The 26,499-nt window shown below is 44.3% G+C and overlaps 1 protein-coding gene across 12 annotated transcripts in view; it reads left to right on the forward strand.

The window, feature by feature from the left end:
* The window catches only part of RALGAPA1 (Ral GTPase activating protein catalytic subunit alpha 1), a 277,152-nt gene that overhangs the window by 133,653 nt on the left and 117,000 nt on the right, over nt 1-26,499 (forward strand). For all 12 annotated transcript variants that reach the window (XR_004974555.1, XM_036353129.1, XM_036353109.1 and 9 more), the window contains 4 exons: nt 9,096-9,221; nt 15,621-15,679; nt 20,725-20,833; nt 22,121-22,231. Coding sequence is in view for 11 of the 12 variants with exons in the window: in XM_036353129.1 (XP_036209022.1) it covers nt 9,096-9,221; nt 15,621-15,679; nt 20,725-20,833; nt 22,121-22,231 (405 nt within the window). In the remaining variant the exon portion in view is untranslated. The remainder of the gene's footprint in view (nt 1-9,095; nt 9,222-15,620; nt 15,680-20,724; nt 20,834-22,120; nt 22,232-26,499) is intronic.

Genomic DNA, 26,499 nt, shown 5'->3' on the forward strand with positions numbered 1-26,499 from the left:
CAAAGTATAAATAAGAAATAATTTACTGAAAACCTACTAGAAAATTCAAAGAGTGTTTGGGAAAGAAAAATCAGTAGTACTTGACTAGCACTCTAAAACTTGCAAAGCAGTTTTACAAACATTTTTTCATTTATAAGCTGCAAAAGACCAACAATGAATGAGGGGGAGTTCTATTTGGGACATAGTAAGCTGCCCATTAGACTTGCATAAGATGTCAGGAGGGCCATCGTATGTCTGACTCAGGAGCTCAAAGGAGACATCAGGACTGAAAATGTAAAGCTGGGAAACATTGCTTTTGAGATAGTATTGAAATCCATGAAACTGGATGCAATCACCAGAAGAAATGTGCAAATAAAGGAAAAACCTGTGTTTATAGCTAGTTATTAATCTCATTTCTCCAGTTCCCTGAGAACAGTGATCATGTCTTACTCATCTTGCATCTCCAGGGCCTAGCCCAGCATCATACTTACAGGTGTTTATTAATTGAACTAGAGGCCCAGTGCACAAAAATTTGTGCACTGGCAGGGGAGAGGAGGGGAGGTGTGTGGGGGTGTCCCTCAGCCCCACTTGTGCCCTGTCACAGTCTGGGACCCCTCAGGAAATAACCACCTGCTGGCTTAGGCCCACTCCCCGGGTGGCAGATGGCAGGCCCAATCCCTCGGTGCCTGCCCCTCCTCCCCGGGTCGCACACACGGCAGGGCCGATCCAGAGGTTTGGGTGCCGCCCCGGGTCAAGCACATAGCAGGGCCGATCCGGGGGTTGGGGTGCCGCCCCGGGTCAGGTCGCACACGGGACACCCCGGGCGGGCCAGAGGATCGCTGCTGCCCCGCCCTGGCATCCCGGGTCGGGTTGCACACGGGACGCCTGGACGGAGGCCAGGTGGGCTGGCTGATCGCTGCTGCACTGCCCAGCCACCCCGGGTCGGGTCGCACATGGATAGCAGGCCTGTATGGCGGCAGGGCAGGCGGGATGGCGCTGTCCTGCCTTGCCTGCAGTATGCAAATTTCCCGCCATCTTTGTTGGTTAATTTGCATATCACGCTGATTAGCCAATGGGAGGCGTAGTGAAGGTACGGTCAATTACCATGTTCGTCTATTATTAGATAGGATGTGTAAGTATTTATTTAGCACCCTAGTATGTGTTAAACATAGTGCTAAGCTATGATTATTAAACTTTTGTTTCACCTTGTGTACAAAATGAGCCTTTGGGTAGAATACAGAAGGATATAGAATAAATGAGATAAGATTCTAAAGTATATTAATATCTATAGAGTATAGGAAAACAAATAGGTACCACCAGTAGGAGGAGCTTAGTATAGTGCAGTGGTTCTCAACCTTCCTAATGCCGCGACCCTTTAATACAGTTTCTCATGTTGTGGTGACCCCCAATTTCATTGTTACAAATTGAACATAATTAAAGCATAGTGATTAATCACAAAAACAATATGTAATTATATATGTGTTTTCCGATGGTCTTAGGCGACCCCTGCCTGTGAAAGGGTCGTTTGACCCCCAAAGGGGTCACGACCCACAGGTTGAGAACCGCTGGTATAGTGGTTAAAAGCATGGAGTCTATAGTTAATCAGCCTGGGTTAAAAATCTCAGCTTACCCACTTACTAACTCTAAGACCTTGTGCAAGTTACTACTTAATTTCTCTATCTCTCTTTAATTATAAAATGGAGATGACCTTCCTCATAGGGTTATTTTATAAGGATTAAAATAATAATTGTAACATGGTTGGGACATTATTTGACACAATTTGCAATAAGAGAGTTTGTTAAGTAAAATAAAATTATATGGTAATTCAGACAAAGAAGTGATCTTACTTTTTTAGGGGAGTTTTCATGTAAAAGATACTTGAATATATTCTTGGTAGATTAGTATTTTTATAAGTCAGAATGAAGATGAGGGGTAGTATTCTAAGGCAGGGGGAAACATGAGTAAGCTGTCAAGGAATGACAAATAATTCATTTTATTTAGAAGCTAGTTAACCTAACCAGAGAGTAGTAGACAGAAAGAACAAAAAGGTATTTTAGATTCCAGCTACCCAAAATGTGATCTGCACACTAAAAACATTTGTCATGATCTTGGCATTTGTTAGAAATGCAGAATCTCAGACCCCATCCCAGACGTACTGAAATAGAATATACATTTTAACTGTATTTCAAATGATTGATATGGAATTAAAGGTTAAGAAGCACTGCTTCAGACTACTATATTTTGGAAGGTTTTGAATGCTAAGATTCAGATTATAATTCTATCCTAGGTTACAGTAAATTTTTTAAAGTAAAGCGAGAGAATCTGTGCTTTGGGAATCTATACTAATAAAAGCCTAGGTGGTCCTCGTGCCCTTGCGCGTGACATCGCCACAAGATGGCCACACGCAGAGCAGAGGTGGGGCCCGGCAGCTGCTCTGCGCGGTGAGGCCTGGGGGTCCCGCTGCTCCACGTGGCGTGGAGGAGGCCGGTCCTGACTTCTCCACTGCCTCGTGTGGAGTTGGCAGGCCCTGGCAAAGGAGGCGGGTTGCAGCAGGGGAGAGCAGTTGTGGGCAGTCAGGCTGGCAGGGGAGGGCAGTTAGGGGCAATCGGGCCGGCAGGGGAGGGCAGTTGTGGGCAATCGGGCTGGCCGGGGAGGGCAGTTGGGGGCGATCAGACCTGCAGGGGAGGGCAGTTGTGGGCCATTGGGCCTGCAGGGGAGGTCATTTGTGGGCGATCGTGCCAGCAGCAGAGCGGTTAGGGGGCTATCAGGCTGGCAGGCAGACGCAGTTAGGGGCAATGAGGCAGGCAGGCGAGCGGTTAGGAGCCAGTGGTCCTGGATTGTGAGAGGGATGTCCCAGATTGGAGAGGGTGCGGTCCAGACTGAGGGACATTCCCCACCTCATGCACGAATTTCGTGCACTGGGCCTCTAGTATTAAATAAGTATATTAACTTAGGAGTATATTAAATGGTAGACAAACTAAGGATGCTAAACAAGTTATGAAGCTATTATCATATATAGAGGTCCGGTGCACAAAATTTGTGCACTGGGGGCGGGGGAGTCCCTCAGCCTGTCCTGTGCCCTCTCACAGTCCAGGAGCTCTTGGAGGATGCCCAACTGACGGCTTAGTCCAGCCGTGGGCAAACTACGGCCCATGGGGAAATGAATAAAACTAAAAAAAAAAAAGACCGTACCCTTTTATGTAATGATGTTTACTTTGAATTTATATTAGTTCACACAAACACTCCATCCATGCTTTTGTTCCGGCCCTCCGGTCCAGTTTAAGAACCCATTGTGGCCCTCGAGTCAAAAAGTTTGCCCACCCCTGGCTTAGGCCCACTCCCCACATCAGTCGGACATTCTTAGAGTTGCTGCGGAGGCGGGAGAAGCTCCCGCCATTGCCACTGCGCTCACCAGCCTGTGAGCCCGGCTTCTGTCCAAGCAGCGAGCCCCCTATGAGAGCACACTGACCACCAGGGGGCAGTTCCTGGGCTGAGTGCCCTCTGGTGGTCAGCACGTGTCATAGCAACCAGTCATTCCGCCATTCAGTCGATTTGCATATTAGCCTTTTATTATATAGAATTATCAGCACACACAGATTATCAGTCTTTTGGATACTGGCAAAAAGTTTACAGAACTCAGGGGAGACCAGTACATAAACCAATGTCATTTTGTTTTTGAAATATATTTTTACTAGAGCCCAGTGCATGAATTCATGCATGGGTGGGGTCTGGCTGGCCCTCCCTGATGGGGGCCATCGGGCTGGTCTGGCCAGGGGAGGGGCCATGGGTAGTTGGCCGGCAGGCCCCGCCCCCTGGTCGAACTCCCAGTCAAGGGGACAATTTTCATATTGGCCTTTTATTATATAAGATTAATTTCAGAGAGGGAGATATAGAAACATCAATGATGAGAGAGAATCATTGGTTGGCTGTTTCCTGCATGCCCCCTACTGGGGACGGAACCTGAAACCTGGGCATATGCCCTGACTTGGAATCGAACAGTGATCTTATGGTTCATAGATCAACGCTCAAACACTCAGTCACGCCGGCTGGGCTAAACCAATGTCATTGTCATTTTTTATCAATTTACCATGAAAACCATTACTGTTCAATGGGCCAGTTATTCCAGATGACTAGTCAGCATATTTCCTGCAGCCTTTCTCGAGGTTCTGCAGGAGAATTAAACCCTAATGCCCTTAGGCATCCATTTTATGTGACTACACAACCCTCCTATACATCTAGAAGACTATGTATGCAATATCTTGGAAAAATTTAGAAAATAGTCATTTTCTGGTTCATATGAGGAATACCTGTTGAGAAAGGCAGCATAGGAAACAGAAAATAAATGCAGGAATCAAACCTGATATCCACATCTCCACTATAAGGTTAAGGACATTTTTTTCCTCTGGATAATGTTGGCAGTACACAGTCTAAACCTTGCTCTTTGGATTTCCATTTTAGATCTTACACATACCAACTTCTTCCTTTTAATCACACCCATCCCATCCCCTGCCAGGCAGATTACAAAATAATTGATCAGTTTTTGCTTTTCTTAAGTACTATCGCATTTTAGGCCTGCCCCCATTTTATTCATATACCTGAACATTCCTGGTTACCTCATTCACCTGTCAAGAAAAACCTTTAGGTAATCTCTTTCATTAAATATTATATGTGTGTTTTTTTTAAATCAGGTTCATTTTTACAGGATAACTTTAAGTTGGGACAGTGGCTACCAGCTTAACCTGCCCATTTATGCTGCTGTCTTGTAATAAATCTTGATTATTTTTTACATACAGAAATGAGTTCTGTTGAAAATCGTAATAGAGTAAGTACTCCATTACCTCTATTATGGCATTTATTAACATAAGGAAATTCTCTTGAAGATAGGTTCTTGATTTATGTGAATAGAAGTATTATATTTCTAATAGATTCTTTCAAAATTTTTGTTAGGTATTAAATATATAAATCAACTTGTACTTATTTTAGTAAACATGGCAATGTATAAGTGGGTTGATGCTGGTGTTTGGTAGGCTTGTAAGAACTCAGAGAAGAAAAAGAAATGTTTAGTGCTGGTACTTCAGAAATGGCTCAGTACAGCTAAGGGAAAAAAGATGAAAAGTTAGCTTCACTCCAAGCATAAATTCTAATTTCGCTTTTTAAGTAGTACAGGCAGTGTTTTATATCAAGTGCATAATATAAAAACTATCTAGATTAGTGCCTGTGTCTTTTAAAATATAGTTAACATTTTCATCCTTAGTGATTTTACTCATCCTTAGGTAGTAATAAATATAATCTAGTGGCATTAAATCATATGCTCATTAGAACAATGTGTTATTATTTTATTTAATAATTCTTCATTGTTGAAAAAATTACATGTTTCCTTTTCCCCCCCCATTGACCTCTTCCAGGCTGCCTCCCCTCCCCCTCCCCACTCTCCCCCCACCCCCCACCCCCCACCCCCACCCCCGCCCCAGGCCTTCAGCACCTTATTGTCTGTGTCCATGGGTTATGCATATATACATTCAAGGTCTTTGGTTGATTACCTCCCACCCACCCACCCTCCCCCGCTTTCCCTCTGAGATTTCAAACTCTGTTCCATGCTTCCATGTCTCTGGATCCACTCCGTTCATCAGTTTATTTTGTTACTTAAAGTCCACATATGACTGCGATCATGTGATACTTGTCTTTCTCTGACTTATTCACTTAGCATGATACTCTCCAGGTCCATGCTGTCTCAAAAGCCAAGAGATCCTTCTTTTTACAGCTGCATAGTCTTCCATGGTGTAAATGTACCACAGCTTTTTTACCCACCCATCTACTGATGGGCACTTGGGCTGTTTCCAGATCTTAGCTATTGTAAATTGTGCTGCTATGAACTTAGGGGTGTATATATTCTTTCTGATTGGTGCTTTGGGTTTCTTAGAATATATTCCTAGAAGTGGGATCACTGGGTCAAATGGCAGACCCATATTTAATTTTTTGAGGAAACTCCATACTGCTTTCCATAATGGCTGCACCAGTCTGCATTCCCACCAGCAGTGTACTAGGGTTCCTTTTCTCCACATCCTGGCCAGCACTTGTCATTTGTTGATTTTTTGATGGTAGCCATTCTGACAGGTGTGAGATGGTACCTCATTGTCATTTTGATTTGCATCTCTTGGATGATTAGTGACTTTGAGCATTTTTTCATGTCTCTTGGCTATCTGTGTGTCCTCTTTGGAGAAATGTCTATTGAGGTCCTTTGCCCATTTTTTAATTGGATTATTTGTCTTCCTTTTGTTAAGTTGTCTTGAGTTCCTTATATATTTTGGATATTAACCCTTTATCTGATGTATCATTGCCAAATATGTTTTCTCATATGCTGGGATCTCTTTTCATTTTGTTGATGGTTTCTTTTGCTGTGCAGAAGCTTTTTATTTTGATGTAGTCCCATTTTTTTATTTTCTCCTTAGTATCCCCTGCCTTAGGAGATGTATCTGTAAACATATAGCTACAAGAGATGTCTCAGGTTTTGCTGCCTATGCTTGTTTCTAGGATTTTTATGGTTTCATGACTTACATTTAAGTCTTTTATCCATTTTGAGTTTATTCTTGTGTATGGTATAAATTGGTGTTCTAGTTTCATTTTTTGCATGTATCTGTCCAATTTTCCCAACACCATTTATTGAAGAGACTGTCTTGACTCCAACGTATGCTCTTGCCTCCTTTGTCAAATATTAATTGAGCATAATGGCTTGGGTCAATTTCTGGGTTCTCTATTCTGTCCCATTGATCTATATGCCTGTTCTTAAGCCAGTACCAGGTTGTTTTGATTATGGTGGCTTTGTAGTGTAACTTGAAATCTGGTATTGTGATTCCTCCAACTTTGGTTTTCTTTCTCCAATTGCTGCAGCTATTCAGGGTCTTTTTGATTCCATATACATTTTTGGAGTGTTTGTTCCAGCTCTGTGAAATATGCCATTAGCGTTTTAATAGGGATTGCATTAATCTGTAGATTGCCTTGGGTAGTATCGACATTTTAATGATGTTGATTCTACCAATTCATGAACATGGTATATTCTTCCACTTGTTTATATCTCCTTCTGTCTCTTTTTTCAGCTTCCTGTAATTTTCCGAGTATAGATCTTTTGCCTCCTTGGTTACGTTTATTCCTAAGTATCTTAATTTTTTATTGCAATAGTAAATGGGATTGTTTAATTTCTCTTTCTGAGAATTCATTATTGGTGTATAAAAAAGCCATCAATTTTTGGGTGTTGATTTTGTATCCTGCTACATTGCCAAATTCATTTACTAAATCTAGTAGTTTTTTGGTGGAATCTTTAGGGTTTTCTATGTACAATACCATGTCATCTGTGAATAATGAGAGTTTTACTTCTTCCTTTCCAACTTGGATTCCTTTTATTTCTTCTTCTTCTTGTCTAATTGCTGTGGCTAGCACTTCCAGCACTATGTTGAATAAGAGTGGTGAAAGCAGACATTCCTGTCTTGTTCCTGTTTTTAGGGGAAATGCTTTTAGTTTTTTCCCATTGAATATGATGTTGGCTATAGGTTTGTCATATATGGCCTTTATCATGTTGAGATGTACTCCTCTATTCCTAATGTGCTGAGAGTTTTTATCAAAAATGGGTGTTGGATTTTGTCAAGTGCTTTTTCTGCATCAATTGATATGATCATATGATTTTTGACTTTCAATTTATTTACATAATGTATCGCATATATTGATCTGTGAATATTGTAACAGTCTTGCATCCCTGGAATAAATCCCACTTGGTCATGGTGTATGACCTTTTTAATATGGATGTAATTTGCTAATATTTTGTTGAGGATTTTAGCATCTATATTCATCAGGGATATTGGCTTGTAATTCTTTTTCTTGTAGTGTCTTTATCTGGTTTTGGAATTAGGATAATGCTGGTCTCATAAAAATAGTTTGGAAGTGTTCCTTCCTCTTGGATTTTCTGAAATAGTTTAAGGAGTACAGGTGTTAGTTCTTCTTTGAATGTTTGGTAAAACTCCCCTGTGAAGCCATCTGGACCTGGGCTTTTGTTTGCTGGGAGTTTTTTGACTACTGCTTCTGTTTCATCAGTTGTTGTTGGCCTATTCAGGTTTTCTGATTACTCCTGATTCAGTTTTGGGAGGTTGTATTTTCCTAGGAATTTTTCATTTCATCCACATTGTCTAGCTTCTTGGCATATAGTTGTTCATAGTATTTTCTTGCAATCCTTTGTATTTCTGTGGTGTCTGTGGTTACTTTTCCACTTTTGTTTCTGATTTTATTTATTTGGGTCCTCTCTCTTTGCTTCTTGATGAGTCTGGCTGATGGTTTATCCATTGTGTTTATCCTTTCAAAGAACCAGCTCTTGGTTTCATTGATTTTTTTTGTATTTTTTTTTTTTTTTTAGTATCTATGTTATTTATTTCTGCTCTAATCTTTATTTCCTTCCTTCTACTTCCTTTGGGCTTTTCTTATTGTTCTCTTTCTAGTTCTTTAAGTTGTAGGGTTAAATAGTTTATTGGTGATTTTTTTTGTTTTTTGAGATATGCCTGCTTTTCCTGGGCCCCAAGATTTTTGGGTTGTTGTGTGTTCATTTTCATTTGTTTCCAGAAAGTTTTTTATTTCTTTCTTGGCCTCATTAGTAATACATTCATTGTTTAATAACATGCTATTTAGTCTCCATGTGTTTGAATGTTTTAGAACAATGCGTTATTTATTAACCAGTGTCATCCTAATGAATGTAATAAAACATTTTTAAAAAAGAACAGTGTGTTATGATGTATGAGTTGCCTTTAAAACAAAAGTATATTTTTCCTTAAAACTAGGGTAATTTTGTGCTGTTAAGCTTTTTAAAAATTTATGGTCTTATTAACTGAGGCTAATTTCAGCTTATTAGCTGCTCTTGAGGAAAGCTCTGCTATTTGTTGCCCTTCTTGAGAATGATAGGAGTCTATATGGAAAACATAAATGAAAACCTGGATCTTTTTGTGTTTCCCTATTTCTTTATTAATATTGTCTTATTCGCTTGCTTCTCTGTGTAATATGGTTAGGTGATAACGTAATTTTTCTGATAACTTAATAATACTAATATATTTTAAAGATTTAAAAAATCTGGTTACTTATAGGCACCAAGAGTGGAAGCGCAAGTTCTTCTGGGATCTTTAGTTTGCTTTCCTAACTTATATTGTGAACTGCCTGCTCTTCATCCCAATATTCCTGATATTGCTGTGTCTCAATTTACAGATGTTAAGGTAAGAAATCAGATGTTAATTGTTAGCATTTAAATGATGTATAATAATGTATATTCAATAAAATGTGTATTCTTTCTTTTCTTAGAAATCCACACAATTTTTAAAGAACATTAACCAGTTTCAGAACACAGGCTGGAATATTTATTAGGAGCATAGCCTTTTTTGTGTTTATAACTGCTTTGGAAATGTTTTTTCTTATTATCGAAATACTAGAGGCCTGTTGCACGAAGAGATTCGTGCAATAGGCCTTCCCTTCCCTTGGCTGCTGGCACTGCTTTGCCTCTGGCACCTGGGACCTAGGCCTTCGCTCTGGCTGTGCTCCAGCCGGAGCTGGCCCCGGAGCCATCCGGCTTTGCTCCACTGGCACCAGGGCCATCCGGCTTTGCTCCGCCGCTTGGAGCCTACATATGCAAATTAACCACCATCTTTGTTGGGTTAATTTGCATACTTTCCTAATTGGCTGGTTAGCGTAGCAAAGGTAAGGTCAATTTACAGGTTTGTCTATTATTAGGTAAGATTCTATGTGCCAGATCCTATGCTGGTAATATAGGCTTCTTAGATTAAGATGGCATTAAACCTGCATATTGACTCCCCTCTCCCAATTTCCCAATGTGAGGCATCAAACATAATGTAATGGAATATTCTGTTCTGCTGTAGGAATTGAGGTTTGGGATCCCATATACCTAAAGCATTAACAGGCTTGAACAGGAGATGGTGCACAATTAAAGTGACTATATAATTGCTGATGGAACTCACTCTAAATACTGAAACTTAAAGATAATGACTGATTAGGAGCAGATACACTTCTAATCCTATCTAATAAAAGAGAAACATGGTAATTAGTGTACGACCGCTACCCTTCCCATTGGATAATCAGGGCAATATGCAAATTAACTGCAAGCCCAGATGGCGTCTGGAAGCCAGGCAGCTTAAAGCGAACATGAGGCTTGCTTGCTTCAGTGATGGAGGACTCCAACATTCCCTGCCTGCCGCTGCCGGCCTCTGAGCTGCAACTCTCAGCAACTATGTTAAAAATATAGAAGCTAAACAGAACCCCAGAAACCTGCTTTAGTCCTTCGGGCTTCAGGCAGCAGGATCGCAACATTGTTTCAAATACAGAAGGTAAACAAAGGCCAGAAACCTGCTTTCAGCAGGGGAGGCCTAAGAGCTGGAGCCAAGCGTCAAAGCTAAAGCTGGCCCAGAATAAAAAAAAACGAAAAAAAGGAGTGGTTGGGAGCTTCAGTCACCCCCAGCCTGAAAACAGCCCTCAGCCCCTTACCCAGACTGGCCAGGCACCCCAGTGGGGACCCCCACCCTGAAGAGTGTGTGACCAGCTGCAAACAGCCATCATCCCCTCACCTAGGCTGGCCAGGCACTGCAGTGGGGACCCCCACCCTGATGCAGGACACCCTTCAGGGCAAACCAGCCGGCCCCCACCCATGCACCAGGCCTCTATCCTATATAGTAAAAGGGTAATATGCCTCCCAGCACCAGGATCAGCGGAGCCGAGAGGCCTCCCGGCACCGGGATCAGTGTGATGGGGCAGCGCCCAAACCTCCTAATTGCCCTGCGGCTCTGTGTGTGACAGGGGGCGGGGCCACAACCTCCCTATCCGCCCTGCTCTGTTCGTGACAGGAGAAGGCGCCCCAACCCCCTGATCAGCCCTGCTCTGTGCCTGATAGGGGGAGCTCCCCAACCCCATGATCGTCCTGCAGCTCTTTGTGTGACAGGGTGCGGTGCCCAACCCCCACCCCACGGGCCCTGCTCTGTGTGTGACAGGGTAGAGCCATAACCTCCCCATCGGCCCTGCCCTGAGTGTGACAGTGGCGGCACCCCAAACCCCTGATAGGCCCTGCTCTGTGTGCGACGGGATAGAGCCATAACCTCCCCATCGGCCCTGCCCTGAGTGTGACAGTGGCGGCACCCCAAACCCCTGATAGGCCCTGCTCTGTGGGTGATAGAGGGCGGAGCCCCAACCCCCTGATGCGCCCTGCTCTGTGTGTGACTGGGGGCGGTGCCCCAACTCCCCTATCGGCCCTACTCTGAGTGACAGGGGGGAGCTCCTCAACCCCCTGATTGGCCCTGCTCTGTGCGTGACAGGGGGGAGCTCCTCAACCCCTTAATGGGCCCTTCTCTGTGCGTGACATGGGGCAGTGCCCCAACCCCCTGATCAACCCTTCTCTGTGCGTGACAGGGTATGGAGCCCCAACCCCCCTGATGGGCCCTGCTCTGTGCGTGACAGGGGACAGCGCCCTAACCCCCTGATTGGCCCTGCTCTGTGCATGACGGGATGGCGCCGCAACCTCCCCATCGACCCTGCCTTGAGTGTGACGGGGCGGTGCCCCAACCCCCCAATCGGCCCTTCCCTGAGCATGACTGAAGGTGGCATCGCAACCTCCTGATCTGCCCTGCTCTGTGCATGACAGGGGGCGGCGCCCTAACTCCCCAATCAGCCCTGCTCTGAGCCCGCCCAGGGGCTGCACCTAGGGATTGGGCCTGCCCTCTGCCACCCGGGAGCAGGCCTAAAGCAGTAGGTCGTTATCTCCCAAGGGGTCCCAGACTGCGAGAGGGCACAGGCTGGGCTGGGGGGGCCCCCCCTCCGCCCCCCTGAGTGCACAAATTTTTGTGCACCGGGCCTTTAGTTGTTTACAAACCTTTTTTAAAATTTCAAGTGAAAAATCAGTAAAAAGTTATTTTTGGCTACTATGACAAAATATTACAGACTGGGTTGCTTATAAAAATCACGAAAAATTATTTCACATATTTCTGGAGGCTGAGAAGTCCAAGATCAAAGGTTTAGCATAGTCGTTTTAAGGTGAGGGACCTCTTCCTGGTTCATCCTGGGCCTTCTCCGTGTGGCCTCACAAAGTAAAAAGAGCCAGGGAGCTCTGTGACTGTTTTTTATAAGAACATTCATTTCACTCATAAAGGCTCCATTCTCATGACCTAAGCACATCCTAATAACATCATCTCTAGAAGTTAGGATTTCAACATACGAATTGTGAGGGGACAAACATTCAGACTATACCATTGTTTTATTTATTTAGCTAATTTTTTGAATAATATTAGACTATTAAAAGTATGTACATGAGAACAAAGACTGTCGGTTTTACTTCAATACTAGAGGCCCGGTGCATGAGATTTGTTCACGGGAGCGTGGGGGGAGTATCCCTCAGGCCAGCCTGCACCCTCTCCAATCTGGGATACCTCAAGGGATGTCCGACTGCCTGTTTAGGCCCGATCTCACCGGGCAGTCGGACATCCCTCTCACAGTCCAGAACTGCTGACTCCCAACCACTAGCCCGCCTGCCTGCCTGATTGCCCCTAACCGCTTCTGCCTGCCAGCCTAATCACCCCCTAGCCACTCCCTTGTCAGCCTGATCGACGCCTAACAGCTCCCTTGCCGGCCCAATTGCCCCTAACTGCCCTCCCCTGCCGGCCTGGTCGCTCCTAACTGCCCTCCCCTGCTGGCTCGATCACCCCTAACTGCCTTCCCCTGCAGGCCTGGTCGCCCCCACTTACCCTCCCCTGCAGGCCTGGTTGCCCCCTGCTGGCCATCTGTGTCCACATGGGGGTGGCCATCTTGTGTGTTGGAGTGATGCTCACTTTGCATATTACCTCTTTATTATATAGGACTAGAGGCCCGGTGCACAAAAATTTGTGCACTCTGGCGGGGGGGGGGGGGTCTCTCAGCCCAGCCTGTGCCCTCTCGCAGTCTGGGACTCCTCAGGGGATGACCACCTGCTGGCTTAGGCCCGCGCCTCGGGGGATTGGGCCTAAGCTGGCAGTCAGACATCCCTCTGGCAGCCCGGGAACCCTTGGGGGATGTCCACTTGCCAGCGGGGAGTAGGCCTAAGCTGCAGTCAGACATCCTTAGTGCTGCTGAGGAGGTGGAAGAGGCTCCCACTATCATCACTGTACTGGCCAGCCTGGGTGAGCGGCTAAGGGCCATTTTCCGGCTGGCCACACTCCCTTCAGAGTGGAGGGGGGGTCCTTCTGGGGTGCCTGGCCAGTCATGGTGAGTGGCTGATGGCAGTTTGCAGGCTGGCCACACCCCCTTCAGAGTGGGGGGGGGTCCTTCTGGGGTGCCTGGCCAGTCTTGGTGAGTGGCTGATGGCAGTTTGCAGGCTAGTCAAGCCCCCCAGCTAGGACGTCACCCCATAAGGGTGTGGCCAGCCCGGGTGAGTGGCTGATGGCTGTTTGCAGGCTGGCCACAGCCCCTTCAGGGTGGGGGTCCCTGCTGGGGTGTCTGGCCAGCCTGGGTGAGGGGCTGATGGCTCTTTGCAGCTTGGCCACAGCCCCTTCAGGGTGGGGGTCCCTGTTGGGGTGTCTGGCCAGCCTGGGTGAGGGGCTGATGGCTCTTTGCAGCTTGGTCACAGCCCCTTCAGGGTGGGGGACCCCGCTGGGATTCCTGGCCAGCCTGGGTGAGGGGCTGATGGCTGTTTGCAGGCTGGCCACAGTCCCTTCAGCCCGGGGGTTCCCGTTGGGGTGCCTTGCCAGCCTGGGTGAGGGGCTGATGGTTGTTTTCAGGCTAGCCAAGCCCCCAAGCGGGAACCCTCACCCTGTGAGGGTGTGGCAGCCTGGGTGAGGGGCTGATGGCTGTTTGCCGGCTAGCCAAACCCCCCAGTGGGGACCCTCACCCCATGAGGGTGTGGCCATCCTGGGTGAGGGGCTGATGGCTCTTTTCAGGCTGGCCACGGCCCCCAGCCACCCAAGCTCCCAGTGGAGGCTGTCTGGAAGCAGGTATCTTGGATTTATTTGTCTTCTATAATTGAAACTTTGTTGACATGAGTGAAGGCCACAGCCGGCTCAGAGCAGGTGGGAAGCTTGGCTTCCTCCATTGCCCAGGCAAGTAAGCCTCCTGCTTACTCCAGCTCTGTGATTTCCAGCCACCATCTTGGTTGGGTTAATTTGCATAGAGTTGCTCTGATTGGCTGGTGGGCATGTCTTGGAGCATAGCGAAGGTACGGTCAATTAGCATCTTTGTCTTTTATTAGTGTAGACTAGAGGCACGGTGCACAAAAATTTGTGCACTTGCAGGGGGGCGTGGGAAGGTCCCTCAGCCTGGCCTGTGCCCTCTCACAGTCTGGGACCCCTCGGGGGATGACCATCTGCTTGCTGAGGCCTGCTCCCCAGGGGATTGGGCCTAAGCTGGCCATCAGACATCCCTCTGGCAGCCGGCAGCCATCGGGGGATGTCCACTTGCCAGCGGGGAGCAGGCCTAAGCTGCAGTCAGACATCCTTAGCGCTTCTGAGGAGGAAGGAGAGGCTCCCACCACCACAGCTGTACTGGCAGCCATCAGCCTGACTTGTGGCTGAACAGAGCTCTTCCATGTGGGAGCTCACTGACCACCAGAGGGCAGCTCCTGCATTCAGCGTCTGCCCCCTGGTGGTCAGTATGTGTCATAGTGACCAGTCATTCCCAGTTGTTCTGCTGTTAGGGTCAGTTTGCATATTACCCTTTTACTATATAGGATAGAGGCCTGGTGCATGGGTGGGGGCCGCCTGGTTTGCCCTGAATGGTGTCCCGGATCAGGGTGGGGTCCCGCTTGGGTGCCTGGCCAGCCTGGGTAAGGGGCTGATGGCTGTTTTCAGGCTGCCCGCACCCCTTCAGGGTTGGTGTCCCCACTGGGGTGCCTGGCCAGCCTGGATAAGGGGCTGATGGCTGTTTTCAGGCTGCCCGCACCCCCTTCAGAGTGGGGGTCTCCACTGGGGTGCCTGGCCAGCCTGGATGAGGAGCTGATGGCTGTTTTCAGGCTGCCCGCACCCCCTTCAGAGTGGGGGTCTCCACTGGGGTGCCTGGCCAGCCTGGATGAGGAGCTGATGGATGTTTTCAGGCTGTCCGCACCCCCTTCAGAGTGGGGGTCCCCACTGGGGTGCCTGGCCAGCCAGGAAGAGGGGCTGAGGGCTCTTTTTCAGGTGGGCCAAGCCTGCAACTAAAGCTCCCAGTCTCTCCCTTTTTGCTTTCTTTTATTATTCTCGGATTTATTTACCTTCTGTAATTGAAACTTAGTTGCGGCTCCAGCTCCGAGGCCTGCTGTCTGAAAGCCGTTATCTGGGGTTTGTTTAGCTTCTATAATTGCAACATTGTTGCTTAGAGTGCAGCTCAGAGTCTGGCAGCAGCAGGCGGGTAACCTTGGCTTCCTCCATCACTGGAGCAAGCAAGCCTCCTGTTTGCTTCAGCTGCCTGGCTGCTGGCCGCCATCTTGGTTGGCAGTCAATTTGCATATTCTGCTGATTAGCCAATGGGAAGCGTAGCGGAGGTATGGTTAATTCCCATGTTTGTCTATTATTAGATAGGATAGTATTCCTAGCATCTGCCATAGTCACCATTTAATAAATATTTTTTGAATTAATGAATGAACTCTTACTCATTGCTACTTTTCCTCCTTATTTTAGGAACTTATAATCAAAACTGTATTAAGCTCAGCAAGAGATGAGCCCTCTGGCCCTGCACGGTAAGTCAGATATTCTTAAGACTTGTTATAACTATTCTGTGTTTGCAGTTTCACCTTAGAAGTTGGTTGGATTATTTAGCAGTCCACATTGTTTCAGATACACAAAAGCTATTCTGAATTACAAATTTAAATTATTTGTATGATTAAATATTGTTTTTCATGATTTAAATATGAATGTTCTTTCATTAAAAGATAAAATATTAGTCACCCGTTTTAGTACCTCTACCCTCAGTATTGAAAATGACTTTTTCAATTATATATTTAAATATATTTTGCTTTCCTTTTAGATTATATATTCAGTCTCTTCTGCAATACCTTGAATTGTAGTAGTAGTTACCCAGTGAATGTTACTTAAATTGAATTAAAATAAAATATTTTTATTATAGAATGTAATGTACTGACTGTATTTAAGAAAATAGTATATATTGATATTAATAAACATTTGATCAGGATTTTTAAAAAATAGAATATAAGTAATATATATGTGGTTTACATATATAATATCCTATCTAATAAAAGAGAAACATGGTAATTGGCGTACGACCGCTACCCTTCCCATTGGCTAATCAGCGAGATATGCAAATTAACTGCCAGCCAAGATGGCGGCCGTCAGCCAGGCAACTTGAAACTAACATGAGGCTTGCTTACTTCAGTGATGGAGGACTCCAATGTTCCCCACCTGCCTTGCCGGCCTCTAAGCTTGCAGTCTGAAACATTGTAACAAATATAGAAGATAAACAAAACCCCAGAAACCAGCTTTCAGTGAGCCGGGATCTCAGAGCTGGAGTTGATACAGTGTCTCGATTATAGAACCCAGCAGAGGCCTCAGAGCTGGAGCCAGAGCTAAAGCTGGCCCATAATAAAAAAAGAAAAAAAAGAAAAAAAGGAGCAGTTGGGAGCTTCAGTCACCTGCGAGCCTGAAAACAGCCCTCAGCCCCTCACCCAGACTGGCCAGGCACCCCAGTGGGGACCCCCACCCTGAAGGGTGTGTGACCAGCTGCAAACAGCCATCATCCCCTCACCCAGGCTGGCCAGGAACCCCAGTGGGGACCCCCACCCTGATGCAGGACACCCTTCAGGGCAAACCAGCCAGCCCCACCCATGCACCAGGCCTCTATCCTATATAGTAAAAGGGTAATATGCCTCCCAGGACCAGGATCAGCGGAGCTGCGAGGCCTCCCGGCACCGGGATCAGTGTGACGGGGCAGCGCCCAAACCCCCTGATCGCCCTGCAGCTCTGTGTGTCACAGGGGCCGGGGCCACAATCTCCCTATCTGCCCTGCTCTGTTCCTGACAGGGGAAGGCGCCCCAGCCTTCTGAACCCCAGCTCCCGAACCCCTCTGATCGCCCTGCGGCTCTGTGTGTGACAGGGTGCGGCGCCCCAACCCCCTGATCGCTCTGCGGCTCTGTGTGTGACAGGGTGCGGCGCCTCAACCCCTCCCCCCACCACGGGCCCTGCTCTGTGTGTGACGGAGTAGAGCCATAACCTCCCCATCGGCCCTGCCCTGAGTGTGACAGTGGCGGCGCCCCAACCCCCTGATCGGCCCTGCTCTGTGGGTGATAGAGGGCGGAGCCCCAACCCCCTGATCTGCCCTGCTCTGTGTGTGACAGGGGGCGGTGCCCCAACTCCCCTATTGGCCCTACTCTGAGTGACAGGGGGGAGCTCCTCAACCCCCTGATGGGCCCTGCTCTGTGCGTAACAGGGGGGAGCTCCCCAACTCCCTGATGGGCCCTTCTCTGTGCGTGACGGGGGGAGCTCCCCAACCCCGTGATCGACCTTGCTCTGTGTGTGACAGGGTAAGGAGCCCCAACCCCCCTGATGGGCCCTGCTCTGTGTGTGACGGGGCAGCGCCGCAACCCCCTGATTGGCCCTGCTCTGTGCGTGATGGGTTGACGCCGCAACCTCCCCATCAACCCTGCCTTGAGTGTGACAGGGGGCAGTGCCCCAACCCTCCAATTGGCCCTACCCCGAGCTTGACTGAGGGTGGCATGGCAACCTCCCAATCCGCCCTGCTCTGTGCATAACAGGGGGCAGCACCCCAACTCCCCAATCGGCCCTGCTCTGAGCCCGACCAGGGGCTGCACCTAGGGATTGGGCCTGCCCTCTGCCACCCGGGAGCAGGCCTAAGCCAGCAGGTCGTTAACTCCCGAGGGGTCCCAGACTGCGAGAGCGCACACGCCAGGCTGAAGGACCCCCCCTTCCCCCCTGAGTGCACAAATTTTTGTGCACCGGGCCTCTAGTATTATATAATTGTGTATTACATTATAAATATAAGATTTTAGAATGTTTTCCTTTTTAAATGCCTTATTTAGGGGCAAAAACTTGTCATTTTCTATTTTACTAAACTTTTTTTAAAAAGGTTGAGACTTAAATCAGCTGGTTGCCAGTATCGCATCATGTTTCTTCTCATCCCCAAATATCCTTAATTCATACAGTATTATATTTCTTGAATCTAATTCTAAGAGAATGTCATTAGCTTCAAAAGTAGCCTGTGTTACTCCTCCTCTGACCTATATCTCTGCAAATCTTTCTCTTTTCCAATTACCTACATATTTTTTTGACCAAGGTTAATGAAAGTGCAGATCATGGCTTTGACTATTTGAATATTAATTCTAATTTAAGTCTCTTATTTTTTCCACCAGTAAAAATAATGTAAAGTGAATAGTTTGCTTAAATGAGACATAGCTCCAGCTTTTTAATTCAGTTCCATATTTTTCTCATTTGTTAGTCAAGTTAACTAAAAGCAAATCTCTTTGAGCCTGGCTGGTGTGGTACAGTGGTTGAACATCAACCTATGAACCAGGAGGTCAGGGTTCGATTTCAGTCTGGACACATGCCCGAATTGCAGACTTGATCCCCAGTAGGGGGCATGAGGGCAGGAGCCAATCAATGATCATCTCTTATCAATGATGTTTTCATCTCTCTCTCCCTCTCCCTTCCTCACTGAAATCAATAAAAAAATATTTTTTAAAAACCACAAATCTTTTTGAGTAAATTTTTTATTTTAATTTCATTTTAATGCTGGACATCCCTAGAAAATGACATTGTCTTTTCCATTATACCATATTTTCATTTCTGGTAGCTTTACCCTCAAATGTGATCATGTTAAATATTAATTCTCTAGTATTTTCTATGTTAATAATGACAATCTTTTAAGTTTCCAAGAATTTTCCTATAATATTGTTTTATTTATTCCTCATCACAATTCTAAGAAATTAATGGAACCATCATTATTCTTCCAGGTTTGCTAGCATGAATCCGATGTCTTAGAAAGCTAACATTTATTAAATCCTTTCTAAGTGCCAGACACTGTTCTAAATACTTTATTACCTCATTTGTAACAACTCTAGAAGACAGGTACAATTTGTATCTTCCGTATTATAGGAGCCCAGAGTATTTAAATAATTATCCCTATCACCCAGCAATGGCAGAGCCATGATTAAAACTATTATAGTTTGTCTTCAGAGCCTTATTAGATGCATAAATAATAATGGCTGAACCAGATTTGAACCCAGAGTTTCAAATTCTAGATTTTCTGCGTGTTTCTTTTTAACTATGTTGCCTCTCAAGTAAAGAATATTGAAACCTAAAACATAGATGCCCAGAAAGACTTGGGAATCATTAACACAATAGCTTTTATTAAGAATAGGCCTTATCAGTGGTTCTCAACCTATGGGTCACGACCCTTTCGCAGTTGAATGACCCTTTCACAGGGGTTGCCTAAGACCATCCTGCATATCAGATATTTACATTACGATTCATAACAGTAGCAACATTACAGTTATGAAGTAGCAACGAAAATAATTTTATGGTTGGGTCACAACATGAGGAACTGTATTTAAAGGGCCAGAAGGTTGAGAACCACTGCCTCAGATGCTTATACCCCCAAAATTGATATGGAGCAGAGAGTTGAGCAATACTGGGAATAATTTAGATTATTTGGACACCTTTAGGAATGTAGGAAACTGTGCATGCAGGTGTGTGATCACAAAAGAAAAAGGAAAATGCCTGTTAACCACTTGTACTTTCAGTCTGTGCCTTTAGTTAGCTGCTTCCGTGGAGAGCTTTGCCTCACTTTAGAGTTTAATGTTACTTGATGATTACAGCTCTTTCTACTGCTAACCATGAAATTTGGTTATTTAGATCTGTAAATATTATCTAAGATTCATGGGTAGATAGACAATGGTTGAGAAGAAATAAAGCAGTAGACGTGCGTAGAAGACTTTCTGGTAGTTTTGATAGTAAACAATTTATAGCATTGACACTATGCTAGACTAAAAGAGAAGCTTAAGAACTTCTGTTCCAATGTGTTCAGTAAAATGTTACTGCATTGAATTGTTCTGAATTTAGCATTCTGCTGAATTTAAGAATATCAGTACCAGGACATGCCACGTATATAACTAGGATCCTAGAAGGAGTCAATTTCATAGAACCATTATATTCGTCATCAGAAGCTTATATTTGAACACACTAATGGAATTCCACTGATTGTGATCGCAAATTACTCCCTTCAAGCTGAAACAGTTCAAGTAGGGAAATGAAGACATTAAGCAACAAAGCAAAAATCCTACAAGTTCTATTTCTATTGGAATCCCTTTTTGAAGTATATACATTTTATTTGTGTACCTAATCTGTTTTTTTAAAGAGTTTGAGTTTGCTTAAGTTCACTTTGCTGCTATCAGTTAATCAAATGACATTCTTTCCTTTTTGAAAGCAGGTTACATATATATTTGGGAATCTTTATGAAAATATCAGTTTCTTAATATAGGTTTGTTAGAAAAATCCTTTATATTATCTCTGCCTATGATTTTGGTAATAAATTATAATTAAAAATTAGATTTAAAGTTTTAGGGATGTGCTTTCCTCCTCCTTTCTCTTCCTAAGAAGAGCTAACATACAAAGTAATAAATTGATCAATTTACTTAAACAGTGCATATTCATTCTATGTTAGCTAGTTGTGGATGTTTGGTTGTGATGGTGGTTTCATTTCTTTAAAAGCTCATACATTTTTATTTGTATCATTATTGGTTGCCTTTTTTTGCAGATGTGTAGCACTTTGCAGTTTAGGTATTTGGATTTGTGAAGAACTAGTCCATGAGTCTCATCATCCTCAAATTAAGGAAGCTCTGAATGTAATTTGTGTTTCCTTGAAGGTAAAAAAACAAACAAACAAACAAAAAACTACTTAGTGGAATATATTAAAATAGTATAGAATCATGATTATTTTTCTCCAAATGTTAATTAAATGTTGTGCTCTTTAATAATTGTTTTCATTAATTTATTATTACATTATTTCCTTGTTCCTGACTTTTTCTTTAAGAGTGGTCCTAAGTCATCTTTTTATATATTTGGCTTTGTCCATAGAAAACATATGGGTGGCTCTTAAAAAGGAAACCAGTCATTTAACAACATGGGTTGTTTGTTTTTGCTTTATCAGTATTTTTTTTAACCTACTATTTGATCTTTACTACTTCTGAATTCTTGAGCTGCTCAACTTTTTTTACTTTATCATTCAAGTTAAATGGCCTCCTTGTGGCCAAAATAAGATTTGTTCAGAAATAACCTAATTATTTCGGGAGTATAAATGAATAAATGGATATTTTCTTTTGTTTCTGAACAGAAGCATAATATTTTTTCTGTCTTAAGACTTATAATACACTATCTGTATAGGACTCCAAAGATACAATGTACAAATATTACTGATTTGACAGATAATTCTGAGCATATAATAGTTTGAGGTGCTTTGTTAGGCAGAGCAAGGGATACCACAATGAAAAGAATTGTAAATGCTAGATTCAAGAGATTAATGATCTGATGCTGAAAAAGATTAAAATAAGAGGAATAAAGTATAAAAAGCTGAGATAACCAAATGAGTGGTGTATGTAAACTGCTGATTGAGTTCAGAGGAAGCAGAGATCACTTTGACTTAGGTACCAGAGAAGACTTTGGAAAGAGGAGACTTTTGGTCATGGCTTGAAGAGTGGGTAGGATTTGGTCATAGAGAGATAAGCATAAAAAGCATAACTTTATGCCACTGGGGAGTCATTTAAGAGTTTTAAGCATAGAGAACATTAACATCAGAGGAGTTCTTCAGAAGATTATTTTGGAAGTATTGTGTCTAGTAGATTTGAATGGGGAAAGATTGGTAATAAGATTAGAGGCTGTTGTAAAAAATCTAGGTAAGAGAAAATGGAATAAGACTTAAATGAGGACAGTCAAGCATTACAAAGGAAAAAATAATATTGTGTCTTTAGAATGAGTTGTGTGTTTTTAATCTTTTGCAGCTGTATATTTATCTTCCTAATAATATTTTAATAAACACATAAATATAGAATGACAAAAAATATGAAGTTTAAAATTTTTCAGCAGCTAATGCATTGATGCATAATAGTTCAGGAAGAAATTTTTATGTGTTTTTCTTTCTTTTGTTATTTTTACAGTTTACTAATAAAACAGTAGCCCATGTAGCTTGTAACATGCTTCACATGCTGGTTCACTATGTACCTAGACTTCAGATTTACCAGCCTGATTCTCCCTTGAAAATTATTCAAGTAAGTAATTTCTTATTTATTTTTCATAATGACCTTTGTTAAGGATTTTAAAATTTGGATACCTTGAAATACAAAATTATTTAATAGTTTTCAAATTTTGCACAAGTAAATAATGGCAACCTAAGGTGCATTTTTGAGTATCAAATGTTCATGACAGTTCCTTTGTGTTTTATGTTAGGAGATTGTGTTCTTGTTTTTAAATGTTTTCTGCAAATTTATAATTGCCATTGTCTGTATGAATGTGGATTTGGCTTCATTTCATCTCTTAGGTTAAGAAAACATGCCATCCGTCCAGTTACCACATCAGGACATTATTTTGATTCATTACTTTTCTTTCCTCTTCAGCCAATTATTTATAGTTTTTATTTTGTTTTAATTCCATGTCTTTTATACTTTCTACTATATCTGAACTATTTCAGCCATTCATTATTTCTGTCTATATATATATATATATATATATATATATATATATATATATGGCTGATATGCAAAGTGTCCCCTCATGAGTTCGACAGGGAGACTGGGAGTTCGATCACTCGCTATTACATGCGCTAACCACCAGGGGGCGGCACAGAACAAAGAAAGGCCCCAACCGGCAGTCAGGGAAGGAAGGCCCCAGCCAGCAGCTGGAAGGAAAGCCTCCATCACCCCTGATCACCGGCCAAGCCTAGGGACCCTACCCATGCACGAATTTTGTGCACCGAGCCTCTAGTCTACACTAATAAAGAGAAACATGCAAATTGATCATGCCTTCGTTACGCCTTAAGCCACGCCCATCAGCCAGTCAGAGCGACTATATGCAAATTAACCCAACCAAGATGGCAGCCAGCAGCCATGGAGCTGGAGCAAGCAGGAGGCTTGGTTGCCCCAGTGATGGAGGAAGCCAAGCTTCCCGCTTGCCGCGGCAGGCTCTGAGCTCCACTCAAAGCAACAAAGTTTTAATACAGAAGGTAAATAACCCAGATACCTGCTTTGAGCTGGCCATGGCCACGGAGCTGGAGCGAGCAGGAGGCTTCCCTCCCACACGCCCTGGCCAGCTCTGAGCTCCTCTCAAGGCTACAAAGTTTCAATTATAGAAGGTAAATAAATCCCAGAATAAAAAAAGATAAAAGAAAAAAAGGAGAGACTGGGAGTTTTTGTCACCAGGGGGCTTGGCCAGCCTGAAAACGGCCCTCAGCCCCTCACCCAGACTGGCCAGGCACCCTAGTGGGGACCCCCTACCCTAAAGGGGGTGTGGCCAGCCTGAAAACAGCCATCAGCCCCTCACCCAGGCTGGCCAAACCTCCATGGGGTGAGGGTCCCCATGGGGGCGGGGGGGGGGGGCTTGACCAGCCTGCAAACAGCCATCAGCCCCTCACCCAGGCTGGCCAGGCACCCCAGTGGGACCACCACCCTGATCTGGGATACCATTCAGGGCAAACCAGCCAGCCTCCACCCATGCACCAGGCCTCTATCCTATATAATAAAAGGGTAATATGCAAACTGACCCTAACAGCAGAACGACTGGGAATGACTGGTCACTATGACACACACTGACCACCAGGGGGCAGACGCTCAATGCAGGAGCTGCCCCCTGGTGGTCAGTGCGCTCCCACAGGGGAGCTCTGCTCAGCCACAAGCCAGGCTGGCGGCTGCCAGTACAGCGGTGGTGGTGGGAGCCTCTCCCACCTCCTCAGCAGCACTAAGGATGTCTGACTGCAGCTTAGGCCTGCTCCCCACTGGCAAGTGGACATCCCCCGATGGCTGCTGGGCTTCCAGAGGGATGTCTGACTGCCAACTTGGGCCCGATCCCCCAAGGAGTGGGCCTAAGCCAGCAGGTGGACATCCTCTGAGGGGTCCCATACTGCAAGAGGGCATAGGCTGGACTGAGCGACCTCCCCCCCCCCCCCAGTGCACAAATTTTTGTGCACCGGGCCTCTAGTATACTATAATAGACTTCTAATTGATTTCCTGACTTCTGAGGTCTTCCCTATCAAATCATCATTCACATTTACATGACTATTATGTCAGTTACCTGAAAAAAACAAAATCTCTTGAGTGGTTTTCCTTTGCCTATAAAATAAGATCCAATTTATTTTTCTAGGCTTTTCCAGGCCTTCTGATGAGGACCCAGTCCATCTTTAAAGAATCACATACATATTCCTTTGAAATACACTGTAGTCCAGGCACCTGAGTTGGCTTACTATCGACTAAACATACCCCTCACTCTTTTCTTACCTGAACTGCTCTGATTTTCCTTTTTACATCCCATTTTCAGTTTTGGGTTTAAATCTATCTCATCAAAAAATTAAAACTCTGCCGAAACCGGTTTGGCTCAGTGGATAGAGCGTCGGCTTGCGAACTGAAAGGTCCCAGGTTCGATTCCGGTCAAGGGCATGTACCTGGGTTGCAGGCACATCCCCAGTAGGAGATGTGCAGGAGGCAGCTGATCGATGTTTCTCTCTCATCGATGTTTCTAACTCTCTATCTCTCTCCCTTCCTCTCTGTAAAAAATCAATAAAATATATTTAAAAAAAAAAATTAAAACTCTTATCTGTTCTCTCTAACCAGAATTTATTGTTCTTCATATTCTTGTAACATTTTTAGGAAAGATGGTAATTAATATTTATTAAGCACCTACTATGTACCAGCTAATACACCAGTCATCTCCATATGTTATCTCATTTAATTTTTAAAAATCTTTTAAAATGAGCAATTATCTTCCTGCCCCCTGTTTTGTCCTACTTAATTTAAGATGAGAGGACTGAGCATTTAGTAACTATGTAAAGTCACAGCTGACCGGGCAGTTTTCAAACTCATGTCTGTAAGATTTCAAGTCCAGGCTTTTCCCATGCAACCATGTTGCCAACCTCTATTATAACAGTAAATATATTTGTGTACAAATTCTAAATTTTTTAAAGACAAGGGCATCACTTTCATGTAGAATCTGTTCAATAAATATTGGTTGAGTTTAATGTAGGTTGAGAGGTTGGATTTGAGGGTTAGACACACCTGCCATGAGTCTGCCATTTACTAACTTTGTAACTATGAACAAGTTACATTGCCCTCAGAACTCTGTTTTCTTATCTTTACATTTGGGATAAAAGTATATACCTCACAGAATTGTTCTGAAGATTAATGAAAAAATATATATGAAGCACTTCACACTTTTTGCCATAAAGATGGGGGAATACATAAATTTTAATAAACGTTGGCTGCAGCTGTTATTATCAGTGGTGTTATGATAACTGGATGTAAATGTGACTCTGCATCTGTATGCTAGTAAGAAAACATTTGAAAATTTTACCGTTTAAGATTGTTTATTCTATTTGAAAATTAAGTTTGTTCTTTAAGCAGATTTTTTTCATTTGAAGTTTTCAAATCCTTTTCCTTATTTTCTTTATCAGTTTATTCTATTTAATAGAAGAGTAATATGCAAATTGACCATCACTCCAACACACAAGATGGCCAGCAGGGGAGAGCAGTTGTGGGCAATCAGGCCAGCAGGGGAGGGCAGTTGGGGGTGACCAGGCCTGCAGGGGAAGACATTTGGGGGGGACCCAGGCCAGCAGGGGAGGGCAGTTGGGGGTGACCAGGCTGGCAGGGGAGGGCAATTAGGGGTGACCAGGCTGGCAGGGGAGCAGTTAGGTGTCGATCAGGCTGGCAGGGGAGTGGTTAGGGGTTGATCAGGCTGGCAGGCAGAAGCAGGGGCAATCAGGCAGGCAGGCGGGCGAGCGGTTGGGAGCCAGCGTTCCTGGGTTGTGAGAGGGACATCCCAGATTGGAGAGGGTTCAGGCCAGGCTGAGGGACACCCCCCCCCCCCCCCCTCCTGTGCACAAATTTCGTGCATCAGGCCTCTAGTAGCTTTATAATTAACCTGAAATCAGGAAGTGTGATGCCTCCAGTTTTGTTCTTCTTTCTCAAGATGGCTTTGGCTCTTTATTGTGGTTCCATACAAATTTTAAAATTGATTTTTCTGTTTCTGAGAAAAATGCCATTGGAATTTTTTATTTCATTGAATGAGTAAATCGCTGTGGGTGGTATGAACAATTGAACAATATTAATTTTCCCAATCTATAACATGGAATATCTTTCCATTTACATTAGTCCTCCCTTATCCACAGTTTTGCTTTTTGCAGTTTTAATTACTCATGGCCAATTGTAATCTGAAAATATTAAATGGAAAATTTGAGAAATGAACAATTTATACTAAGTTTTAAATAGTACACTGTTCTGAGTAGTGTGATAAAATCTCACATTGTCCTTCTCCAGTGGGATATGAATCATCA

Source organism: Myotis myotis, unplaced genomic scaffold (assembly GCF_014108235.1).
Source record: "Myotis myotis isolate mMyoMyo1 unplaced genomic scaffold, mMyoMyo1.p scaffold_m19_p_1, whole genome shotgun sequence".
Lineage (NCBI taxonomy): Eukaryota > Metazoa > Chordata > Mammalia > Chiroptera > Vespertilionidae > Myotis > Myotis myotis.